The sequence below is a fragment of the Saccopteryx leptura genome, chromosome 6 (genome assembly GCF_036850995.1).
Source record: "Saccopteryx leptura isolate mSacLep1 chromosome 6, mSacLep1_pri_phased_curated, whole genome shotgun sequence".
NCBI lineage: Eukaryota > Metazoa > Chordata > Mammalia > Chiroptera > Emballonuridae > Saccopteryx > Saccopteryx leptura.
Window position 1 is genome coordinate 151,404,545 of NC_089508.1, and position 27,389 is coordinate 151,431,933.

A 27,389-nucleotide genomic window follows, 5' to 3' on the forward strand; every position below is an offset into this window, starting at 1 on the left:
GGCCCCCTGAGGCCATTTATCCGGCCCCTGCCGCACTTCTGGAAGGGGCATCTCTTTCATTGGTGGTCAGTGAGAGGAGCACATTGACCATCTCATTAGCCAAAAGGAGGCCCATAGTTCCCATTGAAATACTGGTCAGTTTGTTGATTTAAATTTACCTGTTCTTTATTTTAAATACTGTATTTGTTCTCGTTTTGTTTTTTTTACTTTAAAATAAGATATGTGCAGTGTGCATAGGGATTTTTTCATAGTTTTTTTTATAGTCCGGCCCTCCAAAGGTCTGAGGGACAGTAAACTGGCCCCCTGTGTAAAAAGTTTGGGGACCCCTGTGCTAGACTGTTGTGGATTGCAGTGCTGGTGTCAAGCCACCCTTATCTTACTTAATAATGGCTCCAAAGTGCAAGAGTAGTGTGCTGGCAATTCAGATATGCCCAAGATAAGACACAAAGTGTGTGTACGTATGCATTAAAAAATCACAGTACTGCCTGATCAGGCGGTGGCGCAGTGGATAGAGTGTCGGACTGGGATGCAGAGGACCCGGGTTCAAGACCACGAGGTCGCCAGCTTGAGCGCGGGCTTATCTGGTTGAGCAAAAGCCCACCAGCTTGAACCCAAGGTTGCTGGCTCAAGCAAGGGGTTACTCGGTCTGCTGAAGGCCCACGGTCAAGGCACATATGAGAAAGCAATCAATGAACAACTAAGGTGTTGCAACGCGCAATGAAAAACTAATGATTAATGCTTCTCATCTCTTCATTCCTGTCTGTCTGTCCCTATCTATCCCTCTCTGTGACTCACTCTCTGTCTCTGTAAAAAAACAACAACATCATAGTACTATTTGCCATTTAAGCAGCCACTTTGGTCCCTTGCAGATAAGAGGGAACTACTGAAGCCTGACCAGGTGGTGGCGCAGTGGATACAGCATCAGACTGGGATGCAGAGGACCCAGGTTTGAGACCCCAAGGTTGACCGCAGACTCATCTGGTTTGAGCAAAGCTCACCAGCTTGAGCCAAGGTCACTGGGTCGAGCAAGGGGTCACTCGGTCTGCTGAAGGCCCATGGTCATGACATATGAGAAAATAGTCAACCTCTAAGGTGCCGCAAGGAAGAATTGATGCTTCTTATCTCTCTCCCTTCCTGTCAAAAAAAAAAAAAAAAAAAGAAAAGAAAAGAAAAAAAAAAGAGGGAACTATTTATTGCACAACTTGTAACATTTTGTTAGGTTTATACTTTTAATGACTCCAATTTGTATTGTTTTTTTTATTTTTTAATTTTATTATTATTATTTTTTACAGGGACAGAGAGAGAGTCAGAGAGAGGGATAGATAGGGACAGACAGGAACGGAGAGAGATGAGAAGCATCAATCATCAGTTTCTCGTTGCGACATCTTAGTTGTTTATTGATTGCTTTCTCATATGTGCCTTGACCGTGGGCCTTCAGCAGACTGAGTGACCCCTTGCTCAGCAACCTTAGGTCTGAGCTGGTGAGCTTTTTTTTTTGCTCAACCCAGATGAGCTCGTGCTCAAGTTGGCGACCTCGGGGTCTCGAACCTGGGTCTTCCGCATCCCAGTCCGACGCTCTATCCACTGCGCCACCGCCTGGTCAGGCCCAATTTGTATTGTTTTAAATTTCAATTTCCCGGTGTTCATTGTTAGTATATACAGTTAATTTTTGTATATTGATCTCATATCCTATGACCTGATGAACTCATTTAGTTCTAGTTTTTTTTGTAGATTCCTTGGAATTTTCAACACAGATATTCACCATATCACCTACAAATAGGGGGTTTTATTTTTCCCCTATCTGCAGGACTCATTTTCTTTCTTGCTTTATTGTGGGGCTAGACTTCAACTATGATGTTGAACAGGAATGGTGAGAGTGGATAACCTTCTTAGTCCTGATTTCAGGAGGGAGCACTGCTTTTATTTTTTAGAGGGAGGAGAGAGAGAAAAGAGGAGAGGAGCAAGAAGCATCAGCTCCCATATGTGCCTTGACCAGGCAAGCCCAGGGTTTCGAACCGGGGAACTCAGTGTTCCAGTTCGATGCTTGATCCACTGCGCCATCATAGGAAAGGCCAATTGTTTTTCTCACCACCAAGTATGATGTTAACTGTATGTTTTTTTGTAGGTTACACCCTTTATTTATTTATTTGTTTGTTTGTTTATTTATTTATTTATTTTTACAGAGACACAGAGAGAGTCAGAGACAGGGATAGATAGGGACAGACAGACAGGAACGGAGAGAGACCAGAAGCATCAATCATTAGTTTTTTGTTGCGACACCTTAGTTGTTCACTGATTGTTTTCTCATATGTTCCTTGACCGTGGGCCTTCAGCAGACCGAGTATCCCCTTGTTCAAGCCAGCGGCCTTGGGTCCAAGCTGGTGAGCTTTGCTCAAACCAGATGAGCCCGCGTGGAAGCTGGCAACCTTGGGGTCTCGAACCTGGGTCCTCCGTGTCCCAGTCTGACGCTCTATCCACTGCGCCACCGCTTGGTCAGGCAGGTTACCCTTTATTGTTAGCTTGCTAAGTTTTTATCATGAATGAATCTGGGCAATTTTATTTTGCATCAATTCATATGATCATGTGATTTTTCTTTCCCAGTATTCTTTTCAGTATTTCCGGAATACTGAAAAGAGCTTAGAGATTTCCTCACTTGACAATTTTCTCAGACCAGGGCCAGGGAACCACTGGTCTAGTCCATGGTGTCCCAGTGTGCTGCTGCAGTGGAATGATGCCTATAGAATGTATCCAGTCCTGGAGATGTACGACACATGTCCACATAGCCGAGGCTCAGAACAGCCCTGCAGCTCAGACTCCTGTTACCTTCAATGTAGATTCCCCGAACTTACTTGATCAGAGCCCTTTTTCTTTTATTTTTTTAATTAATTATTATTTTTTACAGAGACAGAGAGAGAGAGTCAGAGAGAGGGATAGACAGGGACAGACAGATAGGAACAGAGAGATGAGAAGCATCAATCATTATTAGTTTTTTGTTGCACATTGTGACACTTAAGTTGTTCATTGATTGCTTTCTTACATATGCCTTGACCGCGGGCCTTCAGCAGACTGAGTAACCCCTTGTTCAAGCCAGCGACCTTGGGTCCAAGCTGGTGAGCTTTGCTCAAACCAGGTGAGCCCGCGCTCAAGCTGGCGACCTGAGTCTCGAACCTGGGTCCTTAGCATCCCAGTTCGACGCTCTATCCACTTCGCCACTACCTGGTCAGGCTTTATTTATTTTTTTAAGTGAGATGAGGGGAGATAGACTCCTGCATGTGCCCCAACTGGATCTACCTGACAACCCATCTTGGGCCCATGCTCAGACCAAACGAGCTATCCTTAGCACCTGAGGCTCATTGTTGGACCAACCAAGCTATCCTCAGTGCCTGGGGTGATACTTGAATCAATCAAGCCACTGGCTGCAAGAGAGGAAGAGAGAGAGAAGCATATGGTGGCTTCTCTTGTGTGCCCTGACCGGGAGTTGAAGCCAGGACGTCCACAAGCTGTGCCAACTCTATCCACTGAGCTAACCATCCAGGGCTAGAGTCCTTTTCCTTGCACAGACCCCATGATACTCCCACAGGCCTTCCTCTGAAACACTTAGGGACTCACTTAACTGATTCTGTCCCCAAAGGCTGAAGAAGTGCCCTGACCAAGTTTGCAGTGGCATCACAGACATGGTAACAGATCTCCGGACCCCAGCCTACTGCTCCTGCTCCAGACCACACCTCTTCCTGCAGCAATACAGACCAGATGGGTAAGAGGAATGCAACATCACCATGTTACCACCTGGTCCCCTTGGGGGCCTGCAGGCCCTTCATCCCCATTGAGCCTGGAGATGAGGGTTCTAGTCCACATAGTCTCCATGGGGTCAGGTTAGGCTAGGTGGTGTGTACCATGGGCCAATCATGCTGCTGTTGTTCCCTGTGATAGCAAGGGGTTCAGGGATGGGTACACATGTAACAAGACTCCATCCCAGAAATTGTTAGAATCATGCTGAGCTACAGAAAACTAAGCTAGATCTACCACGAATCACCACACACAAAGTACTCCTTTGAAACAAAGTTGTTACCTGACCTGTGGTGGTGCAGTGGATAAAGCACCAACTTGGAATGCTGAGGTAGCTGGTTTGAAACCCCGGGCTTGCCTGGTCAAGGCACATATAAGTCAAGTTGATGCTTCCTGCTCTTTCTAGCCTCTCTTTAAAAAAATAAGTAAATAAAATGAACTACTACTCAGTTGTAAGAAATGATGACATAGGGCCATTTACAACATAGATGGATCTTGAGAATATTATACTGAGTGAAATTAGTAAACCAGGAAAAGCTAAGAACTATATTAATTTCACACATAGGTGGGGTATAAAACCGAGACTCATGGACTTCGATAAAAGTGGTTACCAGGAGGGGTATGTCGGGGAAGTGGGGGTGATGTAAAGAGGGACAAATATAAGGTGACGGAAAATGATTTGACTCTGGGTGATGGGTATACAACATAAGTGGGTGTTTTTTTTTCTATTACATGGGAAGCAGGGAGACAAGAGAAACAGACTCCTGCTACTGTTACAACTTGGACCCACCCAGCCAGCCCCCTATGGGGCGATCGATGCTCTGCCCATCTGGGGCTTGCTCCATTACTTGGCATCCAAGCCATCCTCAGTGCCTGGGGCCAGCTTGCTTGACGTTTGAGCCATGGCTGCAGGACGGAGAAGGGGAGAGGGAGAGAGAGAGAGAGAGGAGAGGAGAGGAGGAGGAGGAGGCAAAGGGTGGAAAAGCAGATGGTTTCTCCTGTGTGCCCTGACTGGGAATCCAACCTGGGACTTCCACACCCTGGGCCAAAGCTCTACCACTTAGCCAACCAGTCAGGGCCATAATGAATAGTTCAAATGCTATAGAAATGTTTACCCAAACCCCATGCACTCTTATTGATCAATGTCATCCTGTTAAATTTTCTAAAAAAAAAAAAAAGAGAGAGAAACAAAGTTGTAAGATGAAGGGAACCTTGACCCAGTCATGCTCGAAGAATGTATCTCTAGAATTTAAATGACAGGAGATCAGTAAGTGATGCTTTCCTCAAATTAGTTAAATGGAACCCTGTCACTTGATAACAGAGTTGATTGTGTCTGAAGCAGGGGAAGTTATCACTGACTCAGCTGGGCAGAAGCTTCTCCATCAGGAGGTACCCCCAAGGTTCCACAGCCAACAATCTCTCTGCCTACCTCATCCCCATCCCCCACCCACCCTGAGGCCAACACTCTGCCCCACTTCCTACCAAGAGAACACCGCAGCCAAACACAGCTTGGACAGTACTTGATATACATCATACATTTATTAGTGAATATCCCTCTGAAATCAGCAACAATATTAAAAAAAATAATGATTGCACTACTTGGTCAAGCAGAACTAGCAACTTTCATTTTAAAAAAAGTACAAATCTGTTAAAAATTTCAATCAGTATACACATATATAATACAACATACTAGTTATGTTAAATGCTACAAACCAATGTGAATCCAATGGAATGGAAAAACACCACACATTTAAGCTTTAAGAACCATTTTTTTCTCTATATATTAGCATTTTCTCAAATACATATATGGGAAAAATGAGGTAACTGTAAAATGTGCAAGGAACAGGGCCCCCAAATTATATATATATATATATATATATATATATATATATATATGGTCATCTTTCTAACACAGAACACAGGTGCTGGGCCCAGCCAGGCCGGGGGATGCTGCCTGCTGTCATGCCGAGGCCAGAAGTTGGTAAGAGTAAACATTAACAAGCCCCACCACAGGAAGTCATTGGTAACATGGCATCTATAGCAAGGTTGGCAAATCACAAACATCCTAAATAATTTGTTTTATAAATCTGTTTTTAAATGATTTTTTAAAATGTTGTTTCTACCCCCGCCCCCTCCATAGCTGCTCACTGGAACCACTGCTCCATAGCTGCTCACTGGAACCACTGCTGCAGCGGACACGGACACAACCGAGAGCCTGCTCCATCTGCCCCAGGAAGCAGGGTGGCGGTTGAAAACCTTTTGTTGGGGTGGGGAAGGGAGGAGTTGGAGCGGTTGGTTCTGTGTGTAAAACACCGGGGTTTCAACACTGGTATAAATATAGAAACATTACCTAGAGTTATTATATACAGTAAGACTTTGGGTTCTCCATGGGGGTGGGGCCAGGCTGATGGGGCCCCAGGGCAGGCGGGGGAGGCGGGAAGCCAGGGCCGCTGTGGGAGAACGAGGGTGGTTGGAGCATCCCTGAGGCAGCAGGCGCCAGGGGCTGCCTGCTAGGATGTGCCGGCCCCACACGCTGTTCGTTCAGGGCAGCAACCCCAGCTGGGGTAAGACAGGAAACAGGAATGGCCCCGAGGGAGAGGGAGGGGAGCTCAGCCAGACCCTACAGGGGGCCTCCTCCAGACCTTGGAGGGCAGGGTTCAGGCCCACGCCCTCCCTGGTCCCTGTCCTCCTGGGACTTCCATGGAGGAGACGGGCCCTGGCTAAAGAGGGAGAAATGCCCTGAAAAGCATAGTCCCGGTAGGCTCTGGGGACGTGTGCAGTACAGTGCATGGCAGTTATCAGCCGAGCAGACCCCTAATTCCGCCTGTGACCACAGCCGCCAGGCCCAGCCATGCGCATGCATGTGGAGCAGACGGCACCACCGGACCATTTCCTGACCCCTGGGCACTCAGTCCTGATTGGTCCCTATGCCCCATCCCCCACTTAACAAAAAATAAACAAATTATTTAAAAACTCATACCCCTGAATCCTAATTTGGGCCCAACAAAGGAAAACTGCTACTCCTCACATTCATGCAACATGGCAGAGGGGAGATCAGGCATGGGTCTGGCCCCCATCACTGCCAGGGAGGAGCCACCACAAGGCCACCAGGCGCAGTCACTCTCCCCGGCATGGCCCAGGCCCCTCAGGATGTGTGCAGCCCAGGCTCAGGGCCTGTCTCGCTTCTGCACAGGAGGCTGCTGGCTCTGAGTCCCTGCAACCTGGGAGGGACTGGCTGCCTGAGTCTGACTGTGGTTGAGGCCAGAGGGCCCAGGCCTGGGGCTCAGAAAATGGCCTCATGCCACTGTCTGTCCATGCCTGTCAGTGCCACCTGGGAAGAGGGCACGCTATTTCAGTGCAAGAGAACAAGTGATCCAGGATGTGTCCCCTTTACACATACTGGGGCCAAGGGTCCCCACCAGCTACTCTGGGGGAACAGATCCCTAGTTCCCAGTCCTGTCAGGACAAGGAGATGGACCTGAGGGCGAGCAGGAGGGAGACTGAATAGGGACACACAAGTAGCTCTGTGGCAGGCGAACTGGCAGGCAGACTGGGGGATGGAATCTTTGGAGCTTGGCAAATGCAGGGGCTTATTGCAGGGGCTCTTCTCAGGCCTGATCCTGGTACCAGCTCTGAAGATATAGGTGGAAACGATGGGGCAGGCTTGAGCTACTCTCTCCCTGTCCTCCCTGGGTCCCCCCCAACCCCGAGTTTCCAGAGCTTCACGCAGGATTCTCACGGGCAGCTGTGGGCCTCACTCAGCCTCCCTGGGCACCTTGGAGGCGTCGGCCCGGCAAATGGGACACGTCCGGTTGGCCTGTGGGGGAAGTAGCTGCACATCAGACCCTAGTCTCACCCGTTTCCCATCCCATCTGGCTTGTTCCACTGCCTGCTGGGAATGCGGCCCCCTGAATACAGCCGAAACTTCTGAATGATGACAAGGATGAGAAGGGAAGCCCCAAAGCCAAGCTTCCTCCCTCACCACATGAGGAACATGGGAGTGGCCCAGACTCTGTTACCTTCAACCACTTGTCGACGCACTTGGTATGGAACTCGTGGTTGCAGGGTAGAACTCGGAGCAGCTGCCGTGCCTCGAAGTCACTGAAGCAGACAACACACCTGGGGGGAGGGCACAAAATGTCACTTCCACATGGATGGCTGAGGGGAGGTTCACTGTAGAACCTCCTCAGGAAGGGGTCCCCTTGCAGCCCATCTGTGCTCACAAAACGCAGGAGATGGGGTACAGCACTCACAGCGTCTGCTCAGACTGATGGCTGTCTGGGTTAAAGCGGTAGGCCGGAAGCTGCTCAATGTCCGCTTTGGTGAGGCCTCGAGGCTTGGCATCTCCTAGCCGCTCCGCCAGGCTCAGGAGGGCCTGGTTACGGGCAGAGGGGTAAGGTCAGAAGTGGCCTGGGCTGGAGGTCCCCAAGCTCCCACCTCCCAGGATAGGGCTCCATGGGACCTCATAGTTCTCCATCTCCACGTCATCCACATCGAGATCCAGGCTGATGGTGGGCCCCATTGCTGTTGGTGACATTGGCAGCATCGAGCTAGGGGAGACAGGTATGAGAGCCTAGGGTCAAGGTCAGTAGGTACTGGGGTCCCAGTGTTTGCCCCAGGATGTTGTAGGAGAGGAGAGTCCAGCTGGTGCATGTGTATTTTTCTGGGGGTGCCAGATGGCCTGCGAGGCCCCAGGAAAACAGAACACCGTGGCTCTGGGGAAGATGTGTTAATACTTACAGGAAATAGGGCAGGAAGCTGGGGTAATACGACGGCGGGGGTGGTGGGGGCAGCGGCTGTTGTAGGCGGTATCTCTGGGTGCTCAGTCTCCGTGGCATCATGTGGGAATAGGGCTGCGAGAGGGGGACAGTTAGCTGGAGGGCCTGGTTGCCAGTGCCCAACCTCAGGAGGGGGTGGCACTCACCACACCAAAGGACAGCTCCTGGTGCAGTGAATCGTGGGGCAGGTAGTGCAAGGGCACGGACGGGGACAGGGCTGGGCCTGGGGTAGAGGCGGAGTAGGTGAAGCTCCCCAGGGGGTACTGATCCCCCCGAAGGTCCACGTCATTGTCCAGCCGCTGCAGGGGCTGGAAGAGGCAGGAGCGGGTCAGCCAGAGTCAGTAACAGGGAAACCCCACCCCTGTGCTGCCACCTCCAGCATCGGCCCCATCACCTCAGACTCACCATACGTGGGTGCTGAGTCTGCAGCGATATAAACTGCCCCAGAGGCGCCATGTGGGTGGGCTGGGGGTGTGGAGCTGGTGGTGGGGGGTGCAGGATGTAGTGGTCACTGGAGATGAGGTGAGGGTAGGCCTGATAGGGCATGGGGAGCTGCTGCATGGTACACGCCTGAATCAGCTGCTGAGAGAGGGGGCAGGGGCAGGACTGATGCTGGTATGAGGGCCAAGGCCCATCCCATTCAGCAACAGAGCCCCACTGAAGCCCTCTGGAATACCACCCCATCCTAGGCAGGACACGACACTCTTAAGGCCCAAAGTTATCATCCCAAATGCGCTCAGTTGGGAGGCTGGATGCAGCATCTGGGAGCCCCCAATGACAGGTAATGGGGTACAGGGCTGTGTGGCCTGGAGCCAGGAAGTGCTCTGACAGCCTGGACAGGTGTCATAAGCTTGGTGCTTCTGCTACTGGCCTATGCCAGTCCTTCTGGCAGGGATGGGGATGAATGAGAGGTGGAGGGCCTCACTCACCGGGGGCGGGAGGCAGCAGAGCGGGTAATGCTGCCCACTGAACATCACGGAACATGCTGGGAGCTGTTGGGCGCTGCAGCCAGGGATGTGCTGGCCTGAAGGCAAGGGGAAGCCTTGGGTCGTCACTGTGGTGACTGTGTAGGACAGAGGGACTGGTCCCTGGTGTACCTGTCGGTGGAGAAAGACCTGGGAATTGGCCTGGAGGCTGCCCCCAAGGGAAGAAGCCCTGAGGCCACCTCCCTCCCTTCTCCAGCTGAGGCCTACCCAGGAGCAGACCTGCTGTCACACTGCCCTGGGCCCTAAAGGGCAGAGAGGACCCTCTGGGAACCTGCGAGGAGCTTCCTGTTCTACCAGTCATCTACTGTGTGGCCCCAGGGCAAGCCCTTCCCTTCTCTGGGCCTCAATTTACCAACCTGTAAAGCAGGGCTCAAAATGGCTCTCGAACAGGCAATGAATGAAACAAAGAGAAGTCAGGGCTCTGCGTCCTCTGCTTCACAGAGGGGCTTACCAGAGGCCAGGGATGTGAGGGTGGGGGTTAACGGGTGGGTAGGGCTATCTGCCTACCTGCTCATGGAGATCAACCATGAATGGGCTCTGTTGAGAAGCTGAGTGCAGCATTCGGGGGCTCCCGCCGGCAGGAGCCGAGGCTCGGCGCTCCTCTACAGGGAGGTGTGGTGGTCGGGGCAGAGGCTGCTGGGATGGTAAGCGCTCATCCTGGGCAGGCGGGCGGCCCTCATAGCCAGGGCTGCACCACAGAAAGGAGGCCCAGTAGCACTGAGGGAGGCCACTCATTCACAGAGCAGGGAGAGAAGCCAAGGGACAAACCCACTGGGGAAGGAAGAAAGCTCAGGGCCCTGGGTCTTGCTACCCCTGACCCCTGTGCCCCAGCCCAAGCTGACAGCCCCAGTACCAGAAGCCCCGGGGTCCACAGGGCTGGGAGGTTCCTTCTTCCCTTCCCCAGAGCTGGGCCGGGGTGCTGCTGGGTCCTGCAGACAATCGCCGCTGACCCACAGGGGTGGAGGGTGGCCACCTAGTCACTGCCAGAGCCCATGGTTGCATCAGGGGAGGCAGAGGGGTCGAAGGGCTGGGCCAGGGCTTATAACCCTAGGCGTCAAAAAGACAAAAAGAAAAAAAAAAAAAAAAGAAAAAAAAAAGAGAGACAAAGAGAAGACCAGTCACTTGTCCCATTATAAGTTGAGGAGTCAGAATCAAACCTCTGACTCTGGGGCCACCGATGCCTACTCCTGCTCCCCCGCCCCCCGCTGTGCACGTGCTCGCAGGTCTGGCCCTCTCCTCAGCACTGGGGCTCAGAACTGAGACCAGCGTGGGCAGCCCTGCTCCCTCAGGCTGCAGCAGTTTCAGAGGATGGGCACGCTTCTGGGCCAGGTGACTTTGCTAAGGCTCCTACATTGTGGGGACCTTAGGGCAGGCTCAGGTCTGGGGGTCTGCAGCTCCAGCCTTCAGGTAGGCGGGGTTCCTGTGGGGAGTCCAGCTTCCTCCCTTCCATCTGGTTGGCTCTGGGGGGGTTCCAACCAGGCCTGGGTCCCAGTTTTTCTCTCACTATTGCCAGGTAAGAGGTTCTGCCCCAGTTCCTGCCCTTGGGGGCCCCCAATCCAAGGCAAGGCTACCCCCAGGTGAGAAAGTGCTACCTGGGTACAGACCTAGCTGTACCTCTGTTTCTTTCCATAACCCATTCCCACAGTGCCTACCTACTTGTTGTGGAGGCTTCATCTATTCTTCAAAGAACATATTTTTGGCTCCATTTTATAGAAGAAAAAACTGAGGCTCAGAGAGAGGAAGGGACTTGCCCAAGGGTCAAAGCTGGGAGCTGGGGTGACCACAAGCTTCTTGCTGCACCCTGCGCTGACAGGAGGGGTACAGCGCAAGGGCTTTCCAGGAGGTGGTGAAGGAAGCCAGCCACCAGGGCTAGTCAGGGAGGTCTGGAATGCAGCTAGGCCCTTGCTCTGGGGACCCCACACAGGACTCCCCAAGTGGGAGGTGGGGCTTGCTGAGAAAAAAGGGGAAGCCAGAAGCCACGGGAGGAAGTTGAGCTCAGGGGAATGGGGTGTGGCAGGTCTCCTCCTTCCCTGGGAGCTGGGGTCCAAGTGGGGCAAGTTAGGGGGAACCACTTATTAACGCCAGAGGTCAGGATGAGGCCGCAGGCAGGGAAAGCTTTGGAACCTGTCAGGCCCTGCAAATCTGAAGGCCTTTGCTGTTTCTGCCACAGGAAGGCACTCACCCCCTTTCTTCATTTGACAAAACTACTGCATCCTTGATACTCAGTTTTTTTTTTGTTTGTTTTTTTTTTTAACAGAGACAGAGAGAGAGTCAGAGAGAGGGATAGATAGGGACAGACAGACAGGAACAGAGGGAGATGAGAAGCATCAATCATTAGTTTCATTGCGACACCATATGTGCCTTGACCAGGGGCTACAGCAGATCAAGTAACCCCTTGCTCAAGCCAGCGACCTCTGGTCCAAGCTGGTGAGCTTTTTGCTCAAACCAGATGAGCCCGCGCTCAAGCTGGCGATCTCGGGGTCTCGAACCTGGGTCCTCCACATCCCAGTCCTATGCTCTATTCACTGCGCCACCGCCTGGTCAGGCCTGATACCCAGTTTTTAATGTTCTCTTGGTTGACATGGCCAGGAGGTTGTGTGCAGTCCCTTTAGCACCTTGTTTCTTCCTGCCAACTGCGGCCTCAACATTTCCTTTGTGCTGTTCTTTAAAGCCTAGGCCCTGTCTCGCGAAAGCCTGCAAGGGAGGTTCTTCTCCAGCTGACAGGATGGCAGTTGTTCCAAGGCCACAGTCAGGAAGTGGAGCTGGAATTCACACCTCTCCCACCCAACTCGCTTGGCAGAAGGGTGGTCAGGACCAGTGACCAGCTTGGTAATGGTAATGTGCCTGGTGTGGTAATGAGCACTGGAAGGCCAATCACACAGGGCCAAAGCCAGCCTGGTACAGTGAGGTTAGTGCCACAGGAACGACAAACAAATCTGGCTCCACTGGGCCCTCATTTGTGCTTGGACCCCCTTACTTGGAGCATGAGCTACCCCGGGACCACTCCCCATCTGCCCACCACTGGTGAGTGGGTTTGTGACCCCCCGTGTGGGCCAAGTGTACATCCTTACACATGTGTGTAAACACACAGCCTCCTGGACTCCTGCTGACAATCCAGCCTAGCAAACAAAGGCCAAGGAAGACTCAGCAGAAACCTCCAAATAACTGACATAACAGACCACTAGCTAAGTCCAGATCTCCTAGATCAGAACCTTGACAGCGTTGAGGAACAAGGGTACCTAGAATTTTATCAAATTCTTCAGCATTTTCTAAAGCACAGCCAGATTTGGGAACCACTGCTCTAACTGACCTCAGAGATCCTGGGTGAAGTCCTACGGGTAAAGAATATCAACAATAAACACAGTATTTTCCATGTGCCATCTCAATGAGTCCTATAGCAACCCATGGAAGTAGGGATAGTGAGGCTCAAAGAATTGAGATACAAGGCCAGTCAGCTAGAGTTGTGTGTGCACCGGGACATGACCCAGGCAGTGGCCTCAACTGCTCCTCTTGTGCTGGACTGTCTTGCTGAAGTCTGGGCAGTGCCAAGGCTCAGGGGTGTGGCTCCTTCAGAAGCCCAGCCTCTGAAAGACACCCACTCCTCAGGAAAGAGCTGGACCAAGAAGCCGAGGTCCCAAACCAGTAGGCAGAAGGTGCTCCAGCTGGGGACAATAGTGCCAAAGATGACAGCGATGACCCTTACACTGTCACCCTAACTTCTGGCCAGAGTCCTTGGCACATCACTTCCCCTCTCTGAGCCTCAGCCTCTTCATCGTCAAGTGGGAATAGTGCAGTGACCACCTCCCAGTGGATTGGCAAGGGCTGCTCACAGGCCCCAGAAGGAGTGGTCTGTAAAGCTTAGGTGTGAACAATCACTGTTAGAAATGAGAGGCTGATGTCCACACCTACCACCCTCCCAGCAGAAATAAGGGGCCACTTCAAGCTCTGCAGGCAGTAGCTGGGAAATATGCCTCCCTGGGAAATAAATACTCCAGTTGGCAAGGGAGGAATCCTTGGCTTCAGAAGTTCTACAAGGAACAGAGGCAGCAAAGGGGGGGCATACCCACTTCACAGTTGAGAAACTGAGACCCCCCAAAAAGGGAAGTAATTTGCTCTAGGCTATAAAACCAGAGAGAGACAAAACTGGTTTTGTTGATCCTTTAGGCCCAGATTCCTCTAACCCCCTACTCTCTCATTAGCATCAGTAACCCTAAGGACCATCTAATCTCAACTCTGTTTCAGGACCTAAAGGAGATCGGGAGAGCTTTCCAGAAGGTGCCTGTGACTCGCCCTATTGTGGAAATAAAAAGCAAGAGAAGCTCAGAGTTAAAGCTGGCAACCTGCTCAAGGTCAAACAAACAGCAGGAGGGCCACCCCCTAACTGCTCTGCCTTCCCATCTGCCACCTGCACTGTCCTCTCAATGAGGTGTGTGTCAATGGGTCCTGAGGATCCCATCCTTAAATACAATCTTTCCTGGAAGCAAGCACCGTATCTTGCATCTATGCCCCTGCCCAGGAGGCAGCCAACTCCGTACTTCCAGTGCCCCAGCAGCTACCTCCATCTGAGTCTAGGGAGTGAGTGAGTCCCTTCCATGTTCTGTCCCTTGGGCCCAGGCACTGTTTGCAGTAACAAGGTGCTGTTTTGCAGATAAGCAAAGTTAGCCCAAAAGCATAAACAGGCTAAGCAGGATGAAAAGCCCCCTCCCTTCTCTTCTCTCACCCACCAAAAAGAGGCAGGCCAGCACCGCCAGACTTGGAAGTAGGTGTCCTTGTTTAGCAAACCTGGACTCCCTGGGTGAACTTGCCCAAGGAAATCTAATTGCTTCTGTGAGCCTTAGTTGTCAAAACTGTAAAATGGGGACGGAAACCTCTCCTTCCCAGAGCGCTCAAATAAAACCAGAGGACACAAGATACAAGAATCCATGTGGTCACATTAGTGGGGGAGAAAACCAGTGTCCCCGAGGGGCAGGTCCCTCCTCAACGCGGGCCAGGTACAGGTTGCCGGGCTCTGGGAAGCCAAGGTGTGGACACCCGACCGGAGAGGGACCTCCCTTGTCCCCATTTCACTCCGTTGTGCCGCGCTCAGAGAGACAAGAGGGACCGGAGGCCAGACTGCGGCGCTTGAACAAGAGCGCTGTGACTTTAAGAGTCGAGGATCCCGGACCATGTGCTCCGCGTGAGACAAAAGCAACAACAAAGGAAGTGGCAGCGGCAGGGGGAGGGGGCGGCTCCTTCGTCTCCAACCGCAGCGCTCACACTACAGAGAAGGGAGACCCGTCCAGCTTGGGGGTCCAGGCCTTGGGGATCGTCGGGTGGTAGTGGTGGGAGGTGTTCTGATCCTAGAGGTCTCACCGTCCCCCTCCCGACCGCCCGTGATTAACCCCTGCAGAGCCAGCTATATCAACAGCCCCCAGTCCTAGGGGAGGGGTAGCAGGTTCTAGGGATGTGGAAATCAGGAGTTGGGGGCTCTGGCCTCGACTCACCTTCAGCCACCTGGACACGCGTTGATTCCTTTGTTCCTGATCTAGGGCACCAAGCTGGGCAAGGGGAGGAGTGTAGGGGGGCTGACCGGACCCTTTAAGAGCCCCCGCCCTGCGGAACAATGTGCTCCCCTCCCCACCCCCCCCCCCGCCACCCCCGGTCCGGGGGTAGGCCGGCTCCTTCCGGGGCCCTCTCTCTTTGTTGTCGGTCCGCTGGCGTCTACCTCGCGAGGCCCACGCGCGTTCAGCCTCTTGGTTCAGGCCCTCCGGGAACCGGACGCGGCGCAGGACGCGGACGGGTTTGCGTAGCGGCCCGAGGCTGGCCCTTTAAGAACTGTCCGCGGCACCAGCGGAATGTAACAAACCCAACATTTGATTCACAACATTCGAAGCGGCGGGGTCGCGCGCAGGGCGGGAGAAGACCTCGCGAGGGCGCGCCGGGAGGTTCCGGCAAACAGTAGCAAGCAGCTGCCCGCGGCAGCCCCGCCCCGCGCTAAGAGCTCCGCCTCGTTGGGGCCCGGAGAGTCAATCACTTGCCGCGAACAGCACGTGATTAGTAGGCCGCCATCTTGGGAGGCAGATTAAACAAACAAAAAAACCAACACACAACATCCTTCTCGCCCCCACCTTCGCGCTTCAAGTGACCGCAGCCATCATAGGCAAGGGGCGGGGCTATATGATCTGACCTAAAGATAGAAGACTCCGAGGTGGGCAAGACCAAACTGTTGAAATTTAAACTTGCTACGCAAACTCGCCAATCACTCGCGCCTCTGCGGCTTAGTTTCTTTTTTTTTTTTTTTTTTTTAGAGAGGAGAGAGAGAGAGAGAGAGAGAGAGGAGAGAGAGGAGAGAGAGGAGAGAGAGACAGAGAGAAGGGGGGAGGAGCTGGAAGCATCAACTCCCATATGTGCCTTGACCAGGCAAGCCCAGGGTTTCGAACCGGCGACCTCAGCATTTCCAGGTCGACACTTTATCCACTGCGCCACCACAGGTCAGACCGCGGCTTAGTTTCCTTGTCGGAGAAATGGGTCCCGCAGACAGAACCAGAGCTCAGACTTACTGTGTTATGGCCCCTCCTTGGAGACCAGGCACCATGTGGGACACTGTAATGGGGCCAACCTTCAACCAAGCAGGGGCGTCCCAGTGGTTACGAAAGCTCTTGGGCCGGCAACCTCCCCAGAGATGACGTCAGCCCCAAGTGCTACCAAGTTGCAGTGACATCATGCGGCTTGACCGCATTTCTCTGTTCAAACTACGCCGCGCCTTTAAAAAGCTGGAACTGCCTGACCGGGCGGTGGCGCAGTGGATTGTGCGTCGGACTGGGATGCAGAAGACCCAGGTTCGAGACCCCAAGGTTGCCAGCTTGAGTGAGGGCTCATCTGGTTTGAGCAAAAGCTCTCCAGCTTGAGCCCAAGGTCGCTGGCTCGAGCAAGGGGTTACTGGGCCTGCTGAAGGCCCGTGGTCAAGGCCTGTATGAGAAGGCAATCAATGAACAATTAAGGTGTTGCAACGCTCAATGAAAAACTAATGATTGATGCTTCTCATCTCTCCGTTCCTGTCTGTCTGTCCCTGGCTATCCCTCTCTCTGTCTCTGGAAAAAAAAAAAAAAAAAGTTGGAACTACTTGGATTATCTAACGGAACAATAGCGGGCAACCTATGTAAATAAATTAACGCCGATGGGCAGGGGGATTGGTCCTGCGTACGCTGCTGTCACAGAGACATTTTTAAACTGCCCCGCCCCCAGCGTGGACGGAGTGGGGGGGGGGGTAGGGGCAGGCCACAGTTTGAAGCTTGAGCAGCAGTCGCCTGCGTTTAGGTTGCTTCTTTCCTAGGGGGATTGGGAAACTGAGCTCAATGAAGTCCTTAGTTTTCTACAGTACTCCCAGCAGTTAGCTATCAGACGGAAGGATTGCTACAACGTGCCCATTTTACAGATGGGTAAAAAGGATCAAGAGGGGTGTCACTGACCCCAAGTCACACAGCCAGGGGCTGAGCCATTATTTGAACCTAAGCCAAAGCCAAGCTTCTTCCTTTGTCATGATGCCTTCCCGGGCGGACATACAAAGTAGGATATTACCTCCATATTGATTAAACAACAACAACAAAAATAAGTAATATCCTAAATAGCCAAGAACTGGGAACAGGCCTAATAAAGAATGGTGTATTTTAAGAAAGAAGAAATAATAACAAAAAAATGATAAGAACTAAGTAAATACATAAAAGACTGGTGTATGTATACAATCAATAACTGACTCCTCTGTATGAGCTGCACTGACACAGGGCTACCTCCAAGACAGCCCTAATAGATGCTAGAGCAAAATGCTACCATGTGTGGTGGGTTACTGTGGGTTGGGGTGGTATCATTTTCTATGCTTCTTTGGTATATTTCATAATCCTAAATTAAAAAATTAAAATAAAAAGCAAGATGCTGAACAGAGTATAACATATATCTATTATTAAAACATTGGATACATACAATTTCTGCAGAATATTTCTAGAAAGATATACAGGATATTGGCAATTGTTCTCAGGGAAAACTAAGAGACCATGGGGTCAGGAGGGTAGACTTTTTATTGTATATGCTTTTGTACATTTGCTCTTTAAGAAACCAACAAACACCTATACAGTACAACCTTCTAAAAAGTCTAAAGAAAATTACTGTCAAAAGGGTATGTTTTTAGTCTTTTAAGCCATAAAAACTTCTGATCCGCCTGACCTGTGGTGGTGCAGTGGATAAAGCGTCGACCTGGAGTGCTGAGGTTGCCAGTTCAAAACCCTGGCCTTGCCCGGTCAAGACACATATGGGAGTTGAGGCTTCCTGCTCTTCCCCCCCTTCTCTCTCTCCCCTCTAAAATGAATAAATAAAAATAATTAAAGAAAAAAAACAAACAACTTCTGATCCCTTAGAGTCAGAAATCCCCCTTCAGGAAAGGAACTGATGGAAAAATCCAGAAGTTTGGAGAACAGACTTGCTTATCATCCAAGTGTAGTTTAGCACCGTGGATGCACAGCCAGCTACAAAATGACTGTTGGTCCTGTCTGCAGAGCTCTAGGTACAGGAAATCAAGTGCATGCTGCGTACTACAGATGGTACTTGGAAAGCCAAACTCTCTCCATTACAGTTAACACTGTGTGTGTATGATAGATGGGGATGTACAGGGTAATTGATGGCTTTCTCTAACCATCTTACTGATAGATACGTGAATTCCAAACTGCCCTCTTGATGTTCCGCTTATCTGTCAGACCTCACCCTTACTGGACTATTGACCCTGAGACAGAGGAATTCCAAAAAGCTGAAACCCGCCCCAAGGAGGGGCTCTGGACACACCAGGACTTTTGATTCAACACCCACATGCTCGAAGCCCCCCAAGGAGGAGCATTCTGGACATACCAGGACTTTTGCCTCAGTATCCCCTCAGGTTCTCCCAAACACTATATAACTCGCCCCTAGTCTGTAACCGGTGCTCTTCTCCCTCAGGAGAAGTGCCCGGCAGGGTTCCTTTCTTCCTTTCAATAAAGCCTGTTACTCTGGTCTTTCGGACTCCCATGGATTCCAACACTTACCAACTTCCTCTTCTGCTATAACCTTCTCAAAATTTTATTTTTCTCACTAAGCAAAAGCAATTAGAAAGTCATTCCCACATTCAAAGATTAAGACAACCTCCCTGATTGCCTGTGTAAGGACAGAAGCTACTGCTTGGCCTTCAGGCGTGCTCTTACAAAATTTCCCCCACCCAACTTTGCAGGCTCCCTTCGCCCAACCCTCTCCAATAACCGTGGTGGTGCTTCCTCTGGCCTTCCTTTCTACCAATTCACCTTCTTTGCCCTTTGAGGTTCTGTTCCCATCTCACCCCTTATGAGAAGTTACAGTCTCCAACTTGTACTGAACTCCATCTCTGAACTCAGAGCTTGATGCACCCTGACCTTGACTTCATGCCACTTAATTTGCACACAGCTCTGCTACAGTGTCTCAATACTCCTCTCTGGCCCAAGGGGGTTCAGAATGTTAAAGGGCAACAGACACCACCAGCATCATTTTATGAGTGAAGATTTGAGGCTCCCAGAGGTTAAATGACTTGCCCCAGGCCACACAGTTAGAAACATTCCCATTACCCACCCTCAGAAAGTGACTTCAACCACAATCCAGTTCTGTACTTTGAAGCCATTAAGCCTCTGATGGTACCATTCCCTCTGCCTAAAACACCCTCAACACTCTCGACTCACCTCATGCAAAACCCTGTTCAACTTTTGGGGCTCAGCTCAAACATCGCTTCCTGGGGCCTCATGACCTGTCTTCTGGCAGTCTGCTACTGACTTTCTCAACATACAGCATGACTACCATCACATTGTGTCAGGACAGCAGAAGCCTATCTCCTGAGGACTCCCCCTTCCCTGGCCCACACTGGGTGGTGGATGCCCAAGGAAGGGGCTTTGGGTTTAACTCTTGCCCTTATGCTGAAATATCTGCCCTGTCTTCTCTCATGCACAACCCTCTGGGGCCCTCAGCGAATCCCCACAGCCCCTTTGGGGTCTCCCCAGGGCCAGAGGCCAAACTATATCTCCCCCTCACCTGAAAAACCTTCCTGAGTGCATGCAGACTCACTCTGGATCAAGTGGTTCACTTTTACCAGGCTTTCCAGAGAAGCCAGAAATCTGGACTTTCCTGTGAAATCCCCTCTCAGGTTCACTGATAGGTCATATGCTTTGGAACCCCACTTTGGATGCCCACCTCTTGCATCCCTTATTCTCATCAACCAACACTGCCCATTTGAAGGCCAGTTGTTACTGTCACCATACAGATGAAGAAGGTGGCTCAGGAAGTAACTCCCCTTGCCACAGATCCCAGAAGTATGGTCCAATGGGTTCCAGAAACCACAGGTAGAGGTGGCTAACCCTTGTCCAAGCATCTGCCATGATGCTCTGTGGAGAAATTGGGGTTCTAGGGTCTCCTGCATGGTCTGGGCAAGTCCCATCCTGATCACTGGCTCACCAGTTCTTCCAATGACCTAAGTGCTAGTCACCAGCATTTGCCCCATTTTATAGATAAGGAAACTCAGGGGAGAAGGAATATGACTCACCTACTATCATATAGCCATCAAGGAGTAAACCTGGGATCACGTTCTAATCTCACATTAAGTCTGGTTTATGACATGCAAATGCCAACACAGGGTCCCCAAGGGCTGCTGAATAAAAGCACAGATGTGCTGGGGCAGGGAGAGACAACGGAGGATCAGACTAGTGGGTGGCTCCCTATCACAGGGTGAATAAACAGCAGAGGGAATCAAATTCTGATAGCTTCAAGTGCCCCCCCCCCCTCCTCTGCAGGATATGGAGATGGAGGAGATGGAGGGTCTGCCTAGACTGGGAGAGGTCAGGGCATCAGTTCCTGCCGGAGCTCTGCACTGCTCCATCAGCCCACCCAAAAGCCTGGACAGCCACCCTCCCTCCCTCAGGGTCAGAAAGTACCCACTCCTTTCTGCTAGGACCCCTCAAACCCTCCGAAGAGGGTTTGACACACACACACACACACACACACACACACACACACACAAACACACACTCGCGCACGTGCAGCAGGGCTCAGTAACCTAGGCAGAACAGAGGATTAAGGAACCACCGAGGGATACACAGCACAGACTGGTAGAGCCAGCCCAGGACAAGCCTGAACACACCACCCTCACATTTTAGCTCCAAGCTTTGACTCTCCTAAAAAGAAGCACCTTTGTGCAGATGGGGGGGGGGGGGAGTGTCTATGAAGCTTTTCCCGGGTTTGGGGCTCAAGTATGCAGCACCCTGGCCCCAGCTTTTTTTTTTTTTTTTTTTTTTCCCCATTTTTCTGAAGCTGGAAACGGGGAGGCAGTCAGACAGACTTCCGCATGCGCCCGACCGGGATCCACCCGGCATGCCCACCAGGGGGTGATGCTCTGCCCCTCTGGGGCATTGCTCTGTTGCATCCAGAGCCATTCTAGCGCCTGAGGCAGGGGCCACAGAGCCATCCCCAGCGCTGGGGCCATCTTTGCTCCAATGGAGCCTTGCTGCGGGAGGGGAAGAGAGAGACAGAGAGGAAGGAGAGGGGGAGGGGTAGAGAAGCAGATGGGCGCCTCTCCTGTGTGCCTGGCTGGGAATCGAACCCGGGACTCCTGCACGCCAGGCCGACACTCTACCGCTGAGCCAACCGGCCAGGGCCTGGCCCCAGATTTTAAACTGTGGGTCGGTTATTTGGCCTCTATCCATCTAAGTCTCTCATTTCTAAAATCAGGACATCAACAACACTAGTGACAGATGACATTTACTGAGCACTTAGTATGTGCCAACAATGTTGTTCATCTCCTAGAGGCTACTGAAGAGGCAGGAATACACTGATCATAAAACACAGAATCTCTGAAGCCAGCCTGTGTGGGCTTTGTCTATTTAGTAAGGTGACCAATCGTCCTCCTTTAGGGCGATGTGTCCTCCTGATACGTGTCCTTTTTGATACTGGAACACTAATCTGTAAATGTCCGTATTCGATCGATGCTGAGTCAATCCATTGCATGTGATGTGATGTATCTGTATCTAAATGAGAACATTTTTCCTACAATTACTATTAAAAATTAATAGGCATGTAAGCATAATTAAAATATTACAAATGTTTTTATTATGCATTTACCATATTATAGTGTATTATTGTTGCAATGAGTAAAATGTTTCTTTTATTTACGATAGTTTTCTTCAATTTATTTTTGTCCTCCTTTTCATTGTAAAAAAGTTGGTCACCTTACTATTAGCATCTGTGTGAAGCTCAGTTTGGCCAGGTGTAAAATGGGGAGTACATACTTCAGAGAGTCAAAAGTGGCTCTCTCTCACTCTAAGTGCATCTTTGGGAGTATCTGCCTGACTGTTCAGGTCTGATCTGCGCTTGGATGTGGGATCTTTGTGGGTATGGAGCTGGGAGCGGCTCTCCTTTCTGACTTCCTCTTCCCTGCAGCTCTCACCACTGGAGCCCCCAGGGTACCCTCATATCATCTAGAGATGAAAACCGGTAACCACAGAGTGCAGCGCCGAGCAGGTCCAGGGAGATGAGTCCAACTAAGTCCCCCTCTTTCCCTCCATCTTTTAAGTCTTTATTTTTTATTTATTTATTTATTTATTACAGAGACAGAGAGTGAGTCAGAGCGAGGGACAGACAGGGACAGACAGACAGGAACGGAGAGAGATGAGAAGCATCAATCATTAGTTTTTCATTGAGCTTGCAACACCTTAGTTCATTGATTGCTTTCTCACATGTGCCTTGACCGCGGGTCTTCAGCAGACCGAGTAACCCCTTGTTGGACCCAGCGACCTTGGATTTACGCTGGTAGACTTTTGCTCAAACCAGATGAGCCGACGCTCAAGCTGGCGACCTCGGGGTCTCGAACCTGGGTCCTCTGCATCCCAGTCCGACGCTCTATCCACTGCACCACCGCCTGGTCAGGCAACTCTTTCCCTCCATCTTAAGTGCCTCTCCTACTCGAAAACCGGTTTTCTTCTAGCCCCTTATTGCCCACACCCGCCTTCCCATCGCATCGGCTCGACTGCGGCTTAGTGGCCCTCAGGTGACGGAAGCCATGTGACCTTGGACAAGACACAGACCCTCTAGGATCACCCCGCCCACTCCCAACGCCTCCACCCCCGGCGACCCGACATCCTGAGAGCAGTAACGACGGTACTGGGGTTCGGCAGTTTGTTCCCCAGACTCGCAGCCACTCCATAGCAGGGCCCAGGAGCGCCAATAAAATGGAACAGACGAAATGAGACCAAAAGACTGCAGCTCTCTATCCCAGACGCCTGGACCCCGGGCGAAGCCAGGATCAGCCAGGGGTTACAATCAGGGTATGCGCAAGGCACGCTGGGACTTGTAGTTCCCAGGGGCTCCCCGAATGGGACACTTGGACAGAGCGGGCGGACAGCCGAGCCGAGCAGCTCCGGTTTCAGGTCCCCGGACAGCGATCTTCGGCCCTGCGGATGCAGACAGAGGCCTTGCTGGAAGTCCTTGCGCTGCTCTGTCAGCCCGTGGTCGCCCCCTATCGCTCCATTCTTGCTGTCCCTGCGGCTGGGGCGCACCGCGCAAGGTCCAGGCCGGGCGTTACCTGGGGCCGCGGCGGGGCTCCACCCCCACCCGGCGGCTGGCGCGTAGCTCCTGCTGCAGCCGGGTGTCCAGGTCCCGCTGCGGTCCGAGCGCCGCCTGCAGTGCCCCCCCAATCCCGTGCAGTGGAACCGTCCGCAAACCTCACCACTGGGCGCGCGAGCGCGGGGCCCACGCCGGCTGCGCAGTTTATAGTCACCCCCTTCCCGCGAGCATATGTAGCTACCTGGACTACACCAAGCGCGCCGGAGCGGGAGGTGGAAAGGGGCGTGGCGTGGTTCGGCCACGCCCACCCAGGTTGGGTTGCAAAGGGCGGGCAAGGGCAAAGCACCCAGTGCTTAGCAGTCTAGTCGCCGGCTGCTGTCCGCGTAACCTAGGACTAGTGACAGTCGCCGTCTTTTCTTCTTTAAAATTAGTACGACTCTCCGTAGCCGTTCAAAGAGCCTTTGCTTTTCGGAGAGTTTATTCCTCTCTCTCAGCCTCGGACGGGAAGGCAGGGATCCGTATACAAAGAGCTCTCTGGAGTCGGCCGATCTTGGCTCTCCCGTTTGGGCCCTTTTCTGAGCCTCAGTTTCCGTGTCTGCGAAATGGGAGCAACAGTATCTCCGTAGGACGGTTGGGAGACTCCAGTGAGGAGGCATATGCCCATTGCTAGAGCCAGTCTGGATCAGAGGATGGTAGACACCTGCTCTGGCCAGCCATCCGAACCCGCGAGGGCATCCCGGATGGAAGGCATCATTTGACGTGTTAAGCCCACAAGGACTACAACTCCCAGCGAGCCTCACTCTGGTCGTGTCATGCTGGAAGTTGTAGTCCGTGAAGACCTTGCTCCTAGAGGCCTGCCCCATGAGGCTCCCTTTTCCCCTTTTCTCAGCCCAGGACTGACACCTATGCGGGATAGGCCCGCTAATTTGAGGCCAAGTTGAGGCCAACTTGTTTTTTTTTGTTGTTTGTTTGTTTTTACAGAGACAGAGAGAGAGTCAGAGAGAGGGATAGATAGGGACATACAGACAGAAACGGAGAGAGATGAGAAGTACTAATCATCAGTTTTTTGTTGCGACACCTTAGTTGTTCACTGATTGCTTTCTCATATGTGCCTTGACCGTGAGCCTTCAACAGATGGAGTAACCCCTTGCTCTAGCCAGCGACCTTGGGTCCAAGCTGATGAGCTTTGCTCAAACCAGATGAGCCCGTGCTCAAGCTGGCGACCTTGGGGTCTCGAACTTGGGTGCTCTGCATCCCAATCCAACACTCTATCCACTATGCCACCGCCTGGTCAGTCCAGCTTGTTGTTTTTTTTTTTTTTAACTTTAATTTGTTGAACTTTTTTTGTTGTTGTTATCTTTATTCATTTTAGAGAGGGGAGAGAGAGAAAGAGAGAAAGAGAAGGGGGGGAGGAGCAGGAAGCATCAACTCCCGTATGTGCCTTGACCAGGAAAGCCCAGGGTTTTGAACCGGTGACCTCCGAGTTCCAGGTTGACACTTTATCCACCATGCTACCACAGGTCAGGCCTCATTTGCTGAACTTTTACCATGAGCCAGAAAATATTATAAATGCTTAACATGAATTAATTTAGTTATTCCAAAAATCTAACAACCTAGTGTGGGAATGTTATTAACACTGTTTTAATAGATTGGAGAACTGACGTGAGGTGAAAGGATTTTTCCAGGAAGTGACAAAGCCCAGAATTTCTCTTCAGTGGCTGTGAAAGAAGCTGATGTATATCTGAATTGCTGCTGCATGTCCATGCCTATCACTTGCCCTGTGCTAAGTGCTTCACTACATTACTTGGCTAATCTTTATAACAGACAGATATATAGTGCCCATTTTGTGATGAAGAAGCACCTGTTTTCTACCTCACTTTGATTCATTCTTCAACAAGCATGTATTTTTTATTTTTTAAAAATTAGAACAATATTAAGGCCTAGTTTAGGATATACTTTATGGATATTCAGTAAAATGCACAAATCTTAGGTTTATAGCTTACTGAATTTTTCATAAATGTATGCCTCTGTATAACTAACTCCCTGATCAAGATCTAGAACATTTTCATCACTCTAGAAAGTTACCTCTCACCCTCTCTGAGTCAGCCCCCTCCAGACGTAACTATTGATCTGATTCCTGTCACTGTAGATTAGTTTAATGTAGAGACCAGTGTAGAGACGTGGTTGGCATCATTCTGATGTGCTGCAGGGACTAAAAGTGTTTGGTGTACATGGGGCTCTTGTCATTCTCTCTGCATCTCCCTGCTCCCTTCCAATCTGTTGTCTTCTCCCCCTTCTTTTCAATTCCAGCTCTACTCTGTCCTATAGCTTTGTAAATAGGAGTGTGTGAGACTGGGCTCAGTAGTGTAAATACCTACCTTACACGCTATTCCTTATACAACAAAAATATTAAATATTGTTTTCTTCCTCAGTAAAAAAGTTAAAAAATCAGTGGAATGGCTGGCTATGTGAATGCTGCCTTTTGCACGGCATCATGATTTTGAGACCTAGCCTGTTTTAGTAGTCTGTCTTTACCCCCAGACTTATTGATATGTAATTAACATACAACATTGTGTAAGCTTAAGCTGTACAATATGATGATTTGATACATGTATATATTGCAAAATGTTTACTATAATAAGGTCAGTTAACATCCTTCACCTACATAACTACCATTTGTTGTTGTTATGGTGAGAATATTGGCGCTCTACTCTCATAGCAACTGTCAATGTGTATAAAATGGCACAATATTTTTTTTAATTTATTTATTGATTTTTAGAGAGAGAGGAGAGAGAGAGAGAGAGAGAGAGAAGGGGAGGAGCAGGAAGCATCAACTCCCATATGTGCCTTGACCAGGCAAGCCCAAGGTTTCGAACTGGCGACCTCAGTGTTCTAGGCTGACGCTTTATCCCACTGCGCCACCACAGGTCAGGCCCACAATATATATATATATTTTTAATTTATTTATTCATTTTAGAGAGAGGAGAGAGAGAGAAAAAGAGAGAGGGAGAAGGGAGGAGGAGCAGGAAGCATCAACTCCCATATGTGCCTTGACAGGGCAAGTCCAGAGTTTTTTTGTTTTTGTTTTTTTTTTGTATTTTTCCAAAGCTGGAAACGGGGAGAGACAGTCAGACAGACTCCCGCATGCGCCCGACCAGGATCCACCCGGCACGCCCACCAGGGGCGATGCTCTGCCCACCAGGGGGCGATGCTCTGCTCCTCCGGGACATCACTCTGTCGAGACCAGAGCCACTCCAGCGCCTGGGGCAGAGGCAAAGAAGCCATCCCCAGCTCCCAGGCCATCTTTGCTCCAATGGAGCCTCGCTGTGGGAGGGGAAGAGAGACAGAGAGGAAGGAGAGGGGGAGGGGTAGAGAAGCAGATGGGCGCTTCTCCTGTGTGCCCTGGACGGGAGTCGAACCCAGGACTTTTGCACGCCAGGCCGACGCTCTACCACTGAGCCAACCGGCCAGGGCCAAGTCCAGAGTTTTAAACCTCATCCTTAGCATTCCAGGTCGACGCTTTATCCACTGCACCACCACAGGTCAGGCCACAATATTGTTAACGGAGTTACTTTGCTGTATATTAGACTCCTGGAACTTATTCATCTTACAACTGAAAGTTTGTACCCTTTGACCAACATTTACCCATTTTCCCCAAATTCCAGCCCTTAGCAACCATTATTTTACAATTGGTTTCTATGAATTTGACTTTTAAAATTCCATATATAATTGAGATAAACATTTGTCTTTCTCTGTCTGACTGGTTTCACTTAGCATGCTGCCCTCCAGGACCATCCATATAGTTCCAAAAGACAGGATTTCCTTCTCTTTTTTTATGGCTGAATAATATCTCACTGTATATTACATTCTCTTTCTTGCTTGCTTTTTTATTTCCTTCCTTCCTTTCATTCATTCTCTCTCTCTCTTTCTTTTTTTTATAAAAGATTTTATTCACTGATTTTAGAGAGAGGAGAGCAAGGGGTGGGTAGTGGGAAGCATCAACCACAGTTGCCCCTCACATGTGCCCTGACCAGTCAAGCCCCAGGCCTTGAACCAGTGACCTAAACATTCCAAGTCACTGCCTCATCCACTGTGCCACGACAGGTCAGGTTATATCACATTTTCTTTATCCATTCATCTGCTGATGGGCACTAAGGTTTCCATGTCTTGCCTACTGTGAATAATGCTGCAATGAACATGGGTATCTTTTTAGAAAACTACTGAATAGTACTCCATTGTATGAATATACAGTAGTTTCTGTGACCTGATC

The 27,389-nt window shown here is 50.8% G+C and overlaps 1 protein-coding gene across 5 annotated transcripts; it reads right to left on the minus strand.

The window, feature by feature from the left end:
* Positions 1 to 5,295: 5,295 nt before the first annotated feature.
* RNF44 (ring finger protein 44) lies at positions 5,296 to 23,261 on the minus strand. 5 transcript variants are annotated; one of them, XM_066344602.1, is made up of 11 exons: positions 23,139 to 23,261; positions 10,404 to 10,597; positions 10,058 to 10,238; positions 9,494 to 9,661; positions 8,970 to 9,146; positions 8,711 to 8,872; positions 8,527 to 8,639; positions 8,249 to 8,336; positions 8,040 to 8,161; positions 7,806 to 7,905; positions 5,296 to 7,603 (listed from the first exon to the last, which is right to left on the minus strand). In XM_066344602.1, exons 2-11 carry the CDS (start codon positions 10,550 to 10,552, stop codon positions 7,541 to 7,543), a joined length of 1,323 nt encoding a protein of 440 aa, XP_066200699.1. In that variant the 5' UTR covers positions 10,553 to 10,597; positions 23,139 to 23,261; the 3' UTR covers positions 5,296 to 7,540. The 5 variants fall into 5 exon arrangements, with proteins under 5 accessions (XP_066200699.1, XP_066200700.1, XP_066200703.1 ...); XM_066344603.1 differs by lacking the exon at positions 23,139 to 23,261 and adding an exon at positions 16,090 to 16,753; XM_066344606.1 differs by lacking the exon at positions 23,139 to 23,261 and adding an exon at positions 15,034 to 15,357.
* Positions 23,262 to 27,389: the final 4,128 nt, after the last annotated feature.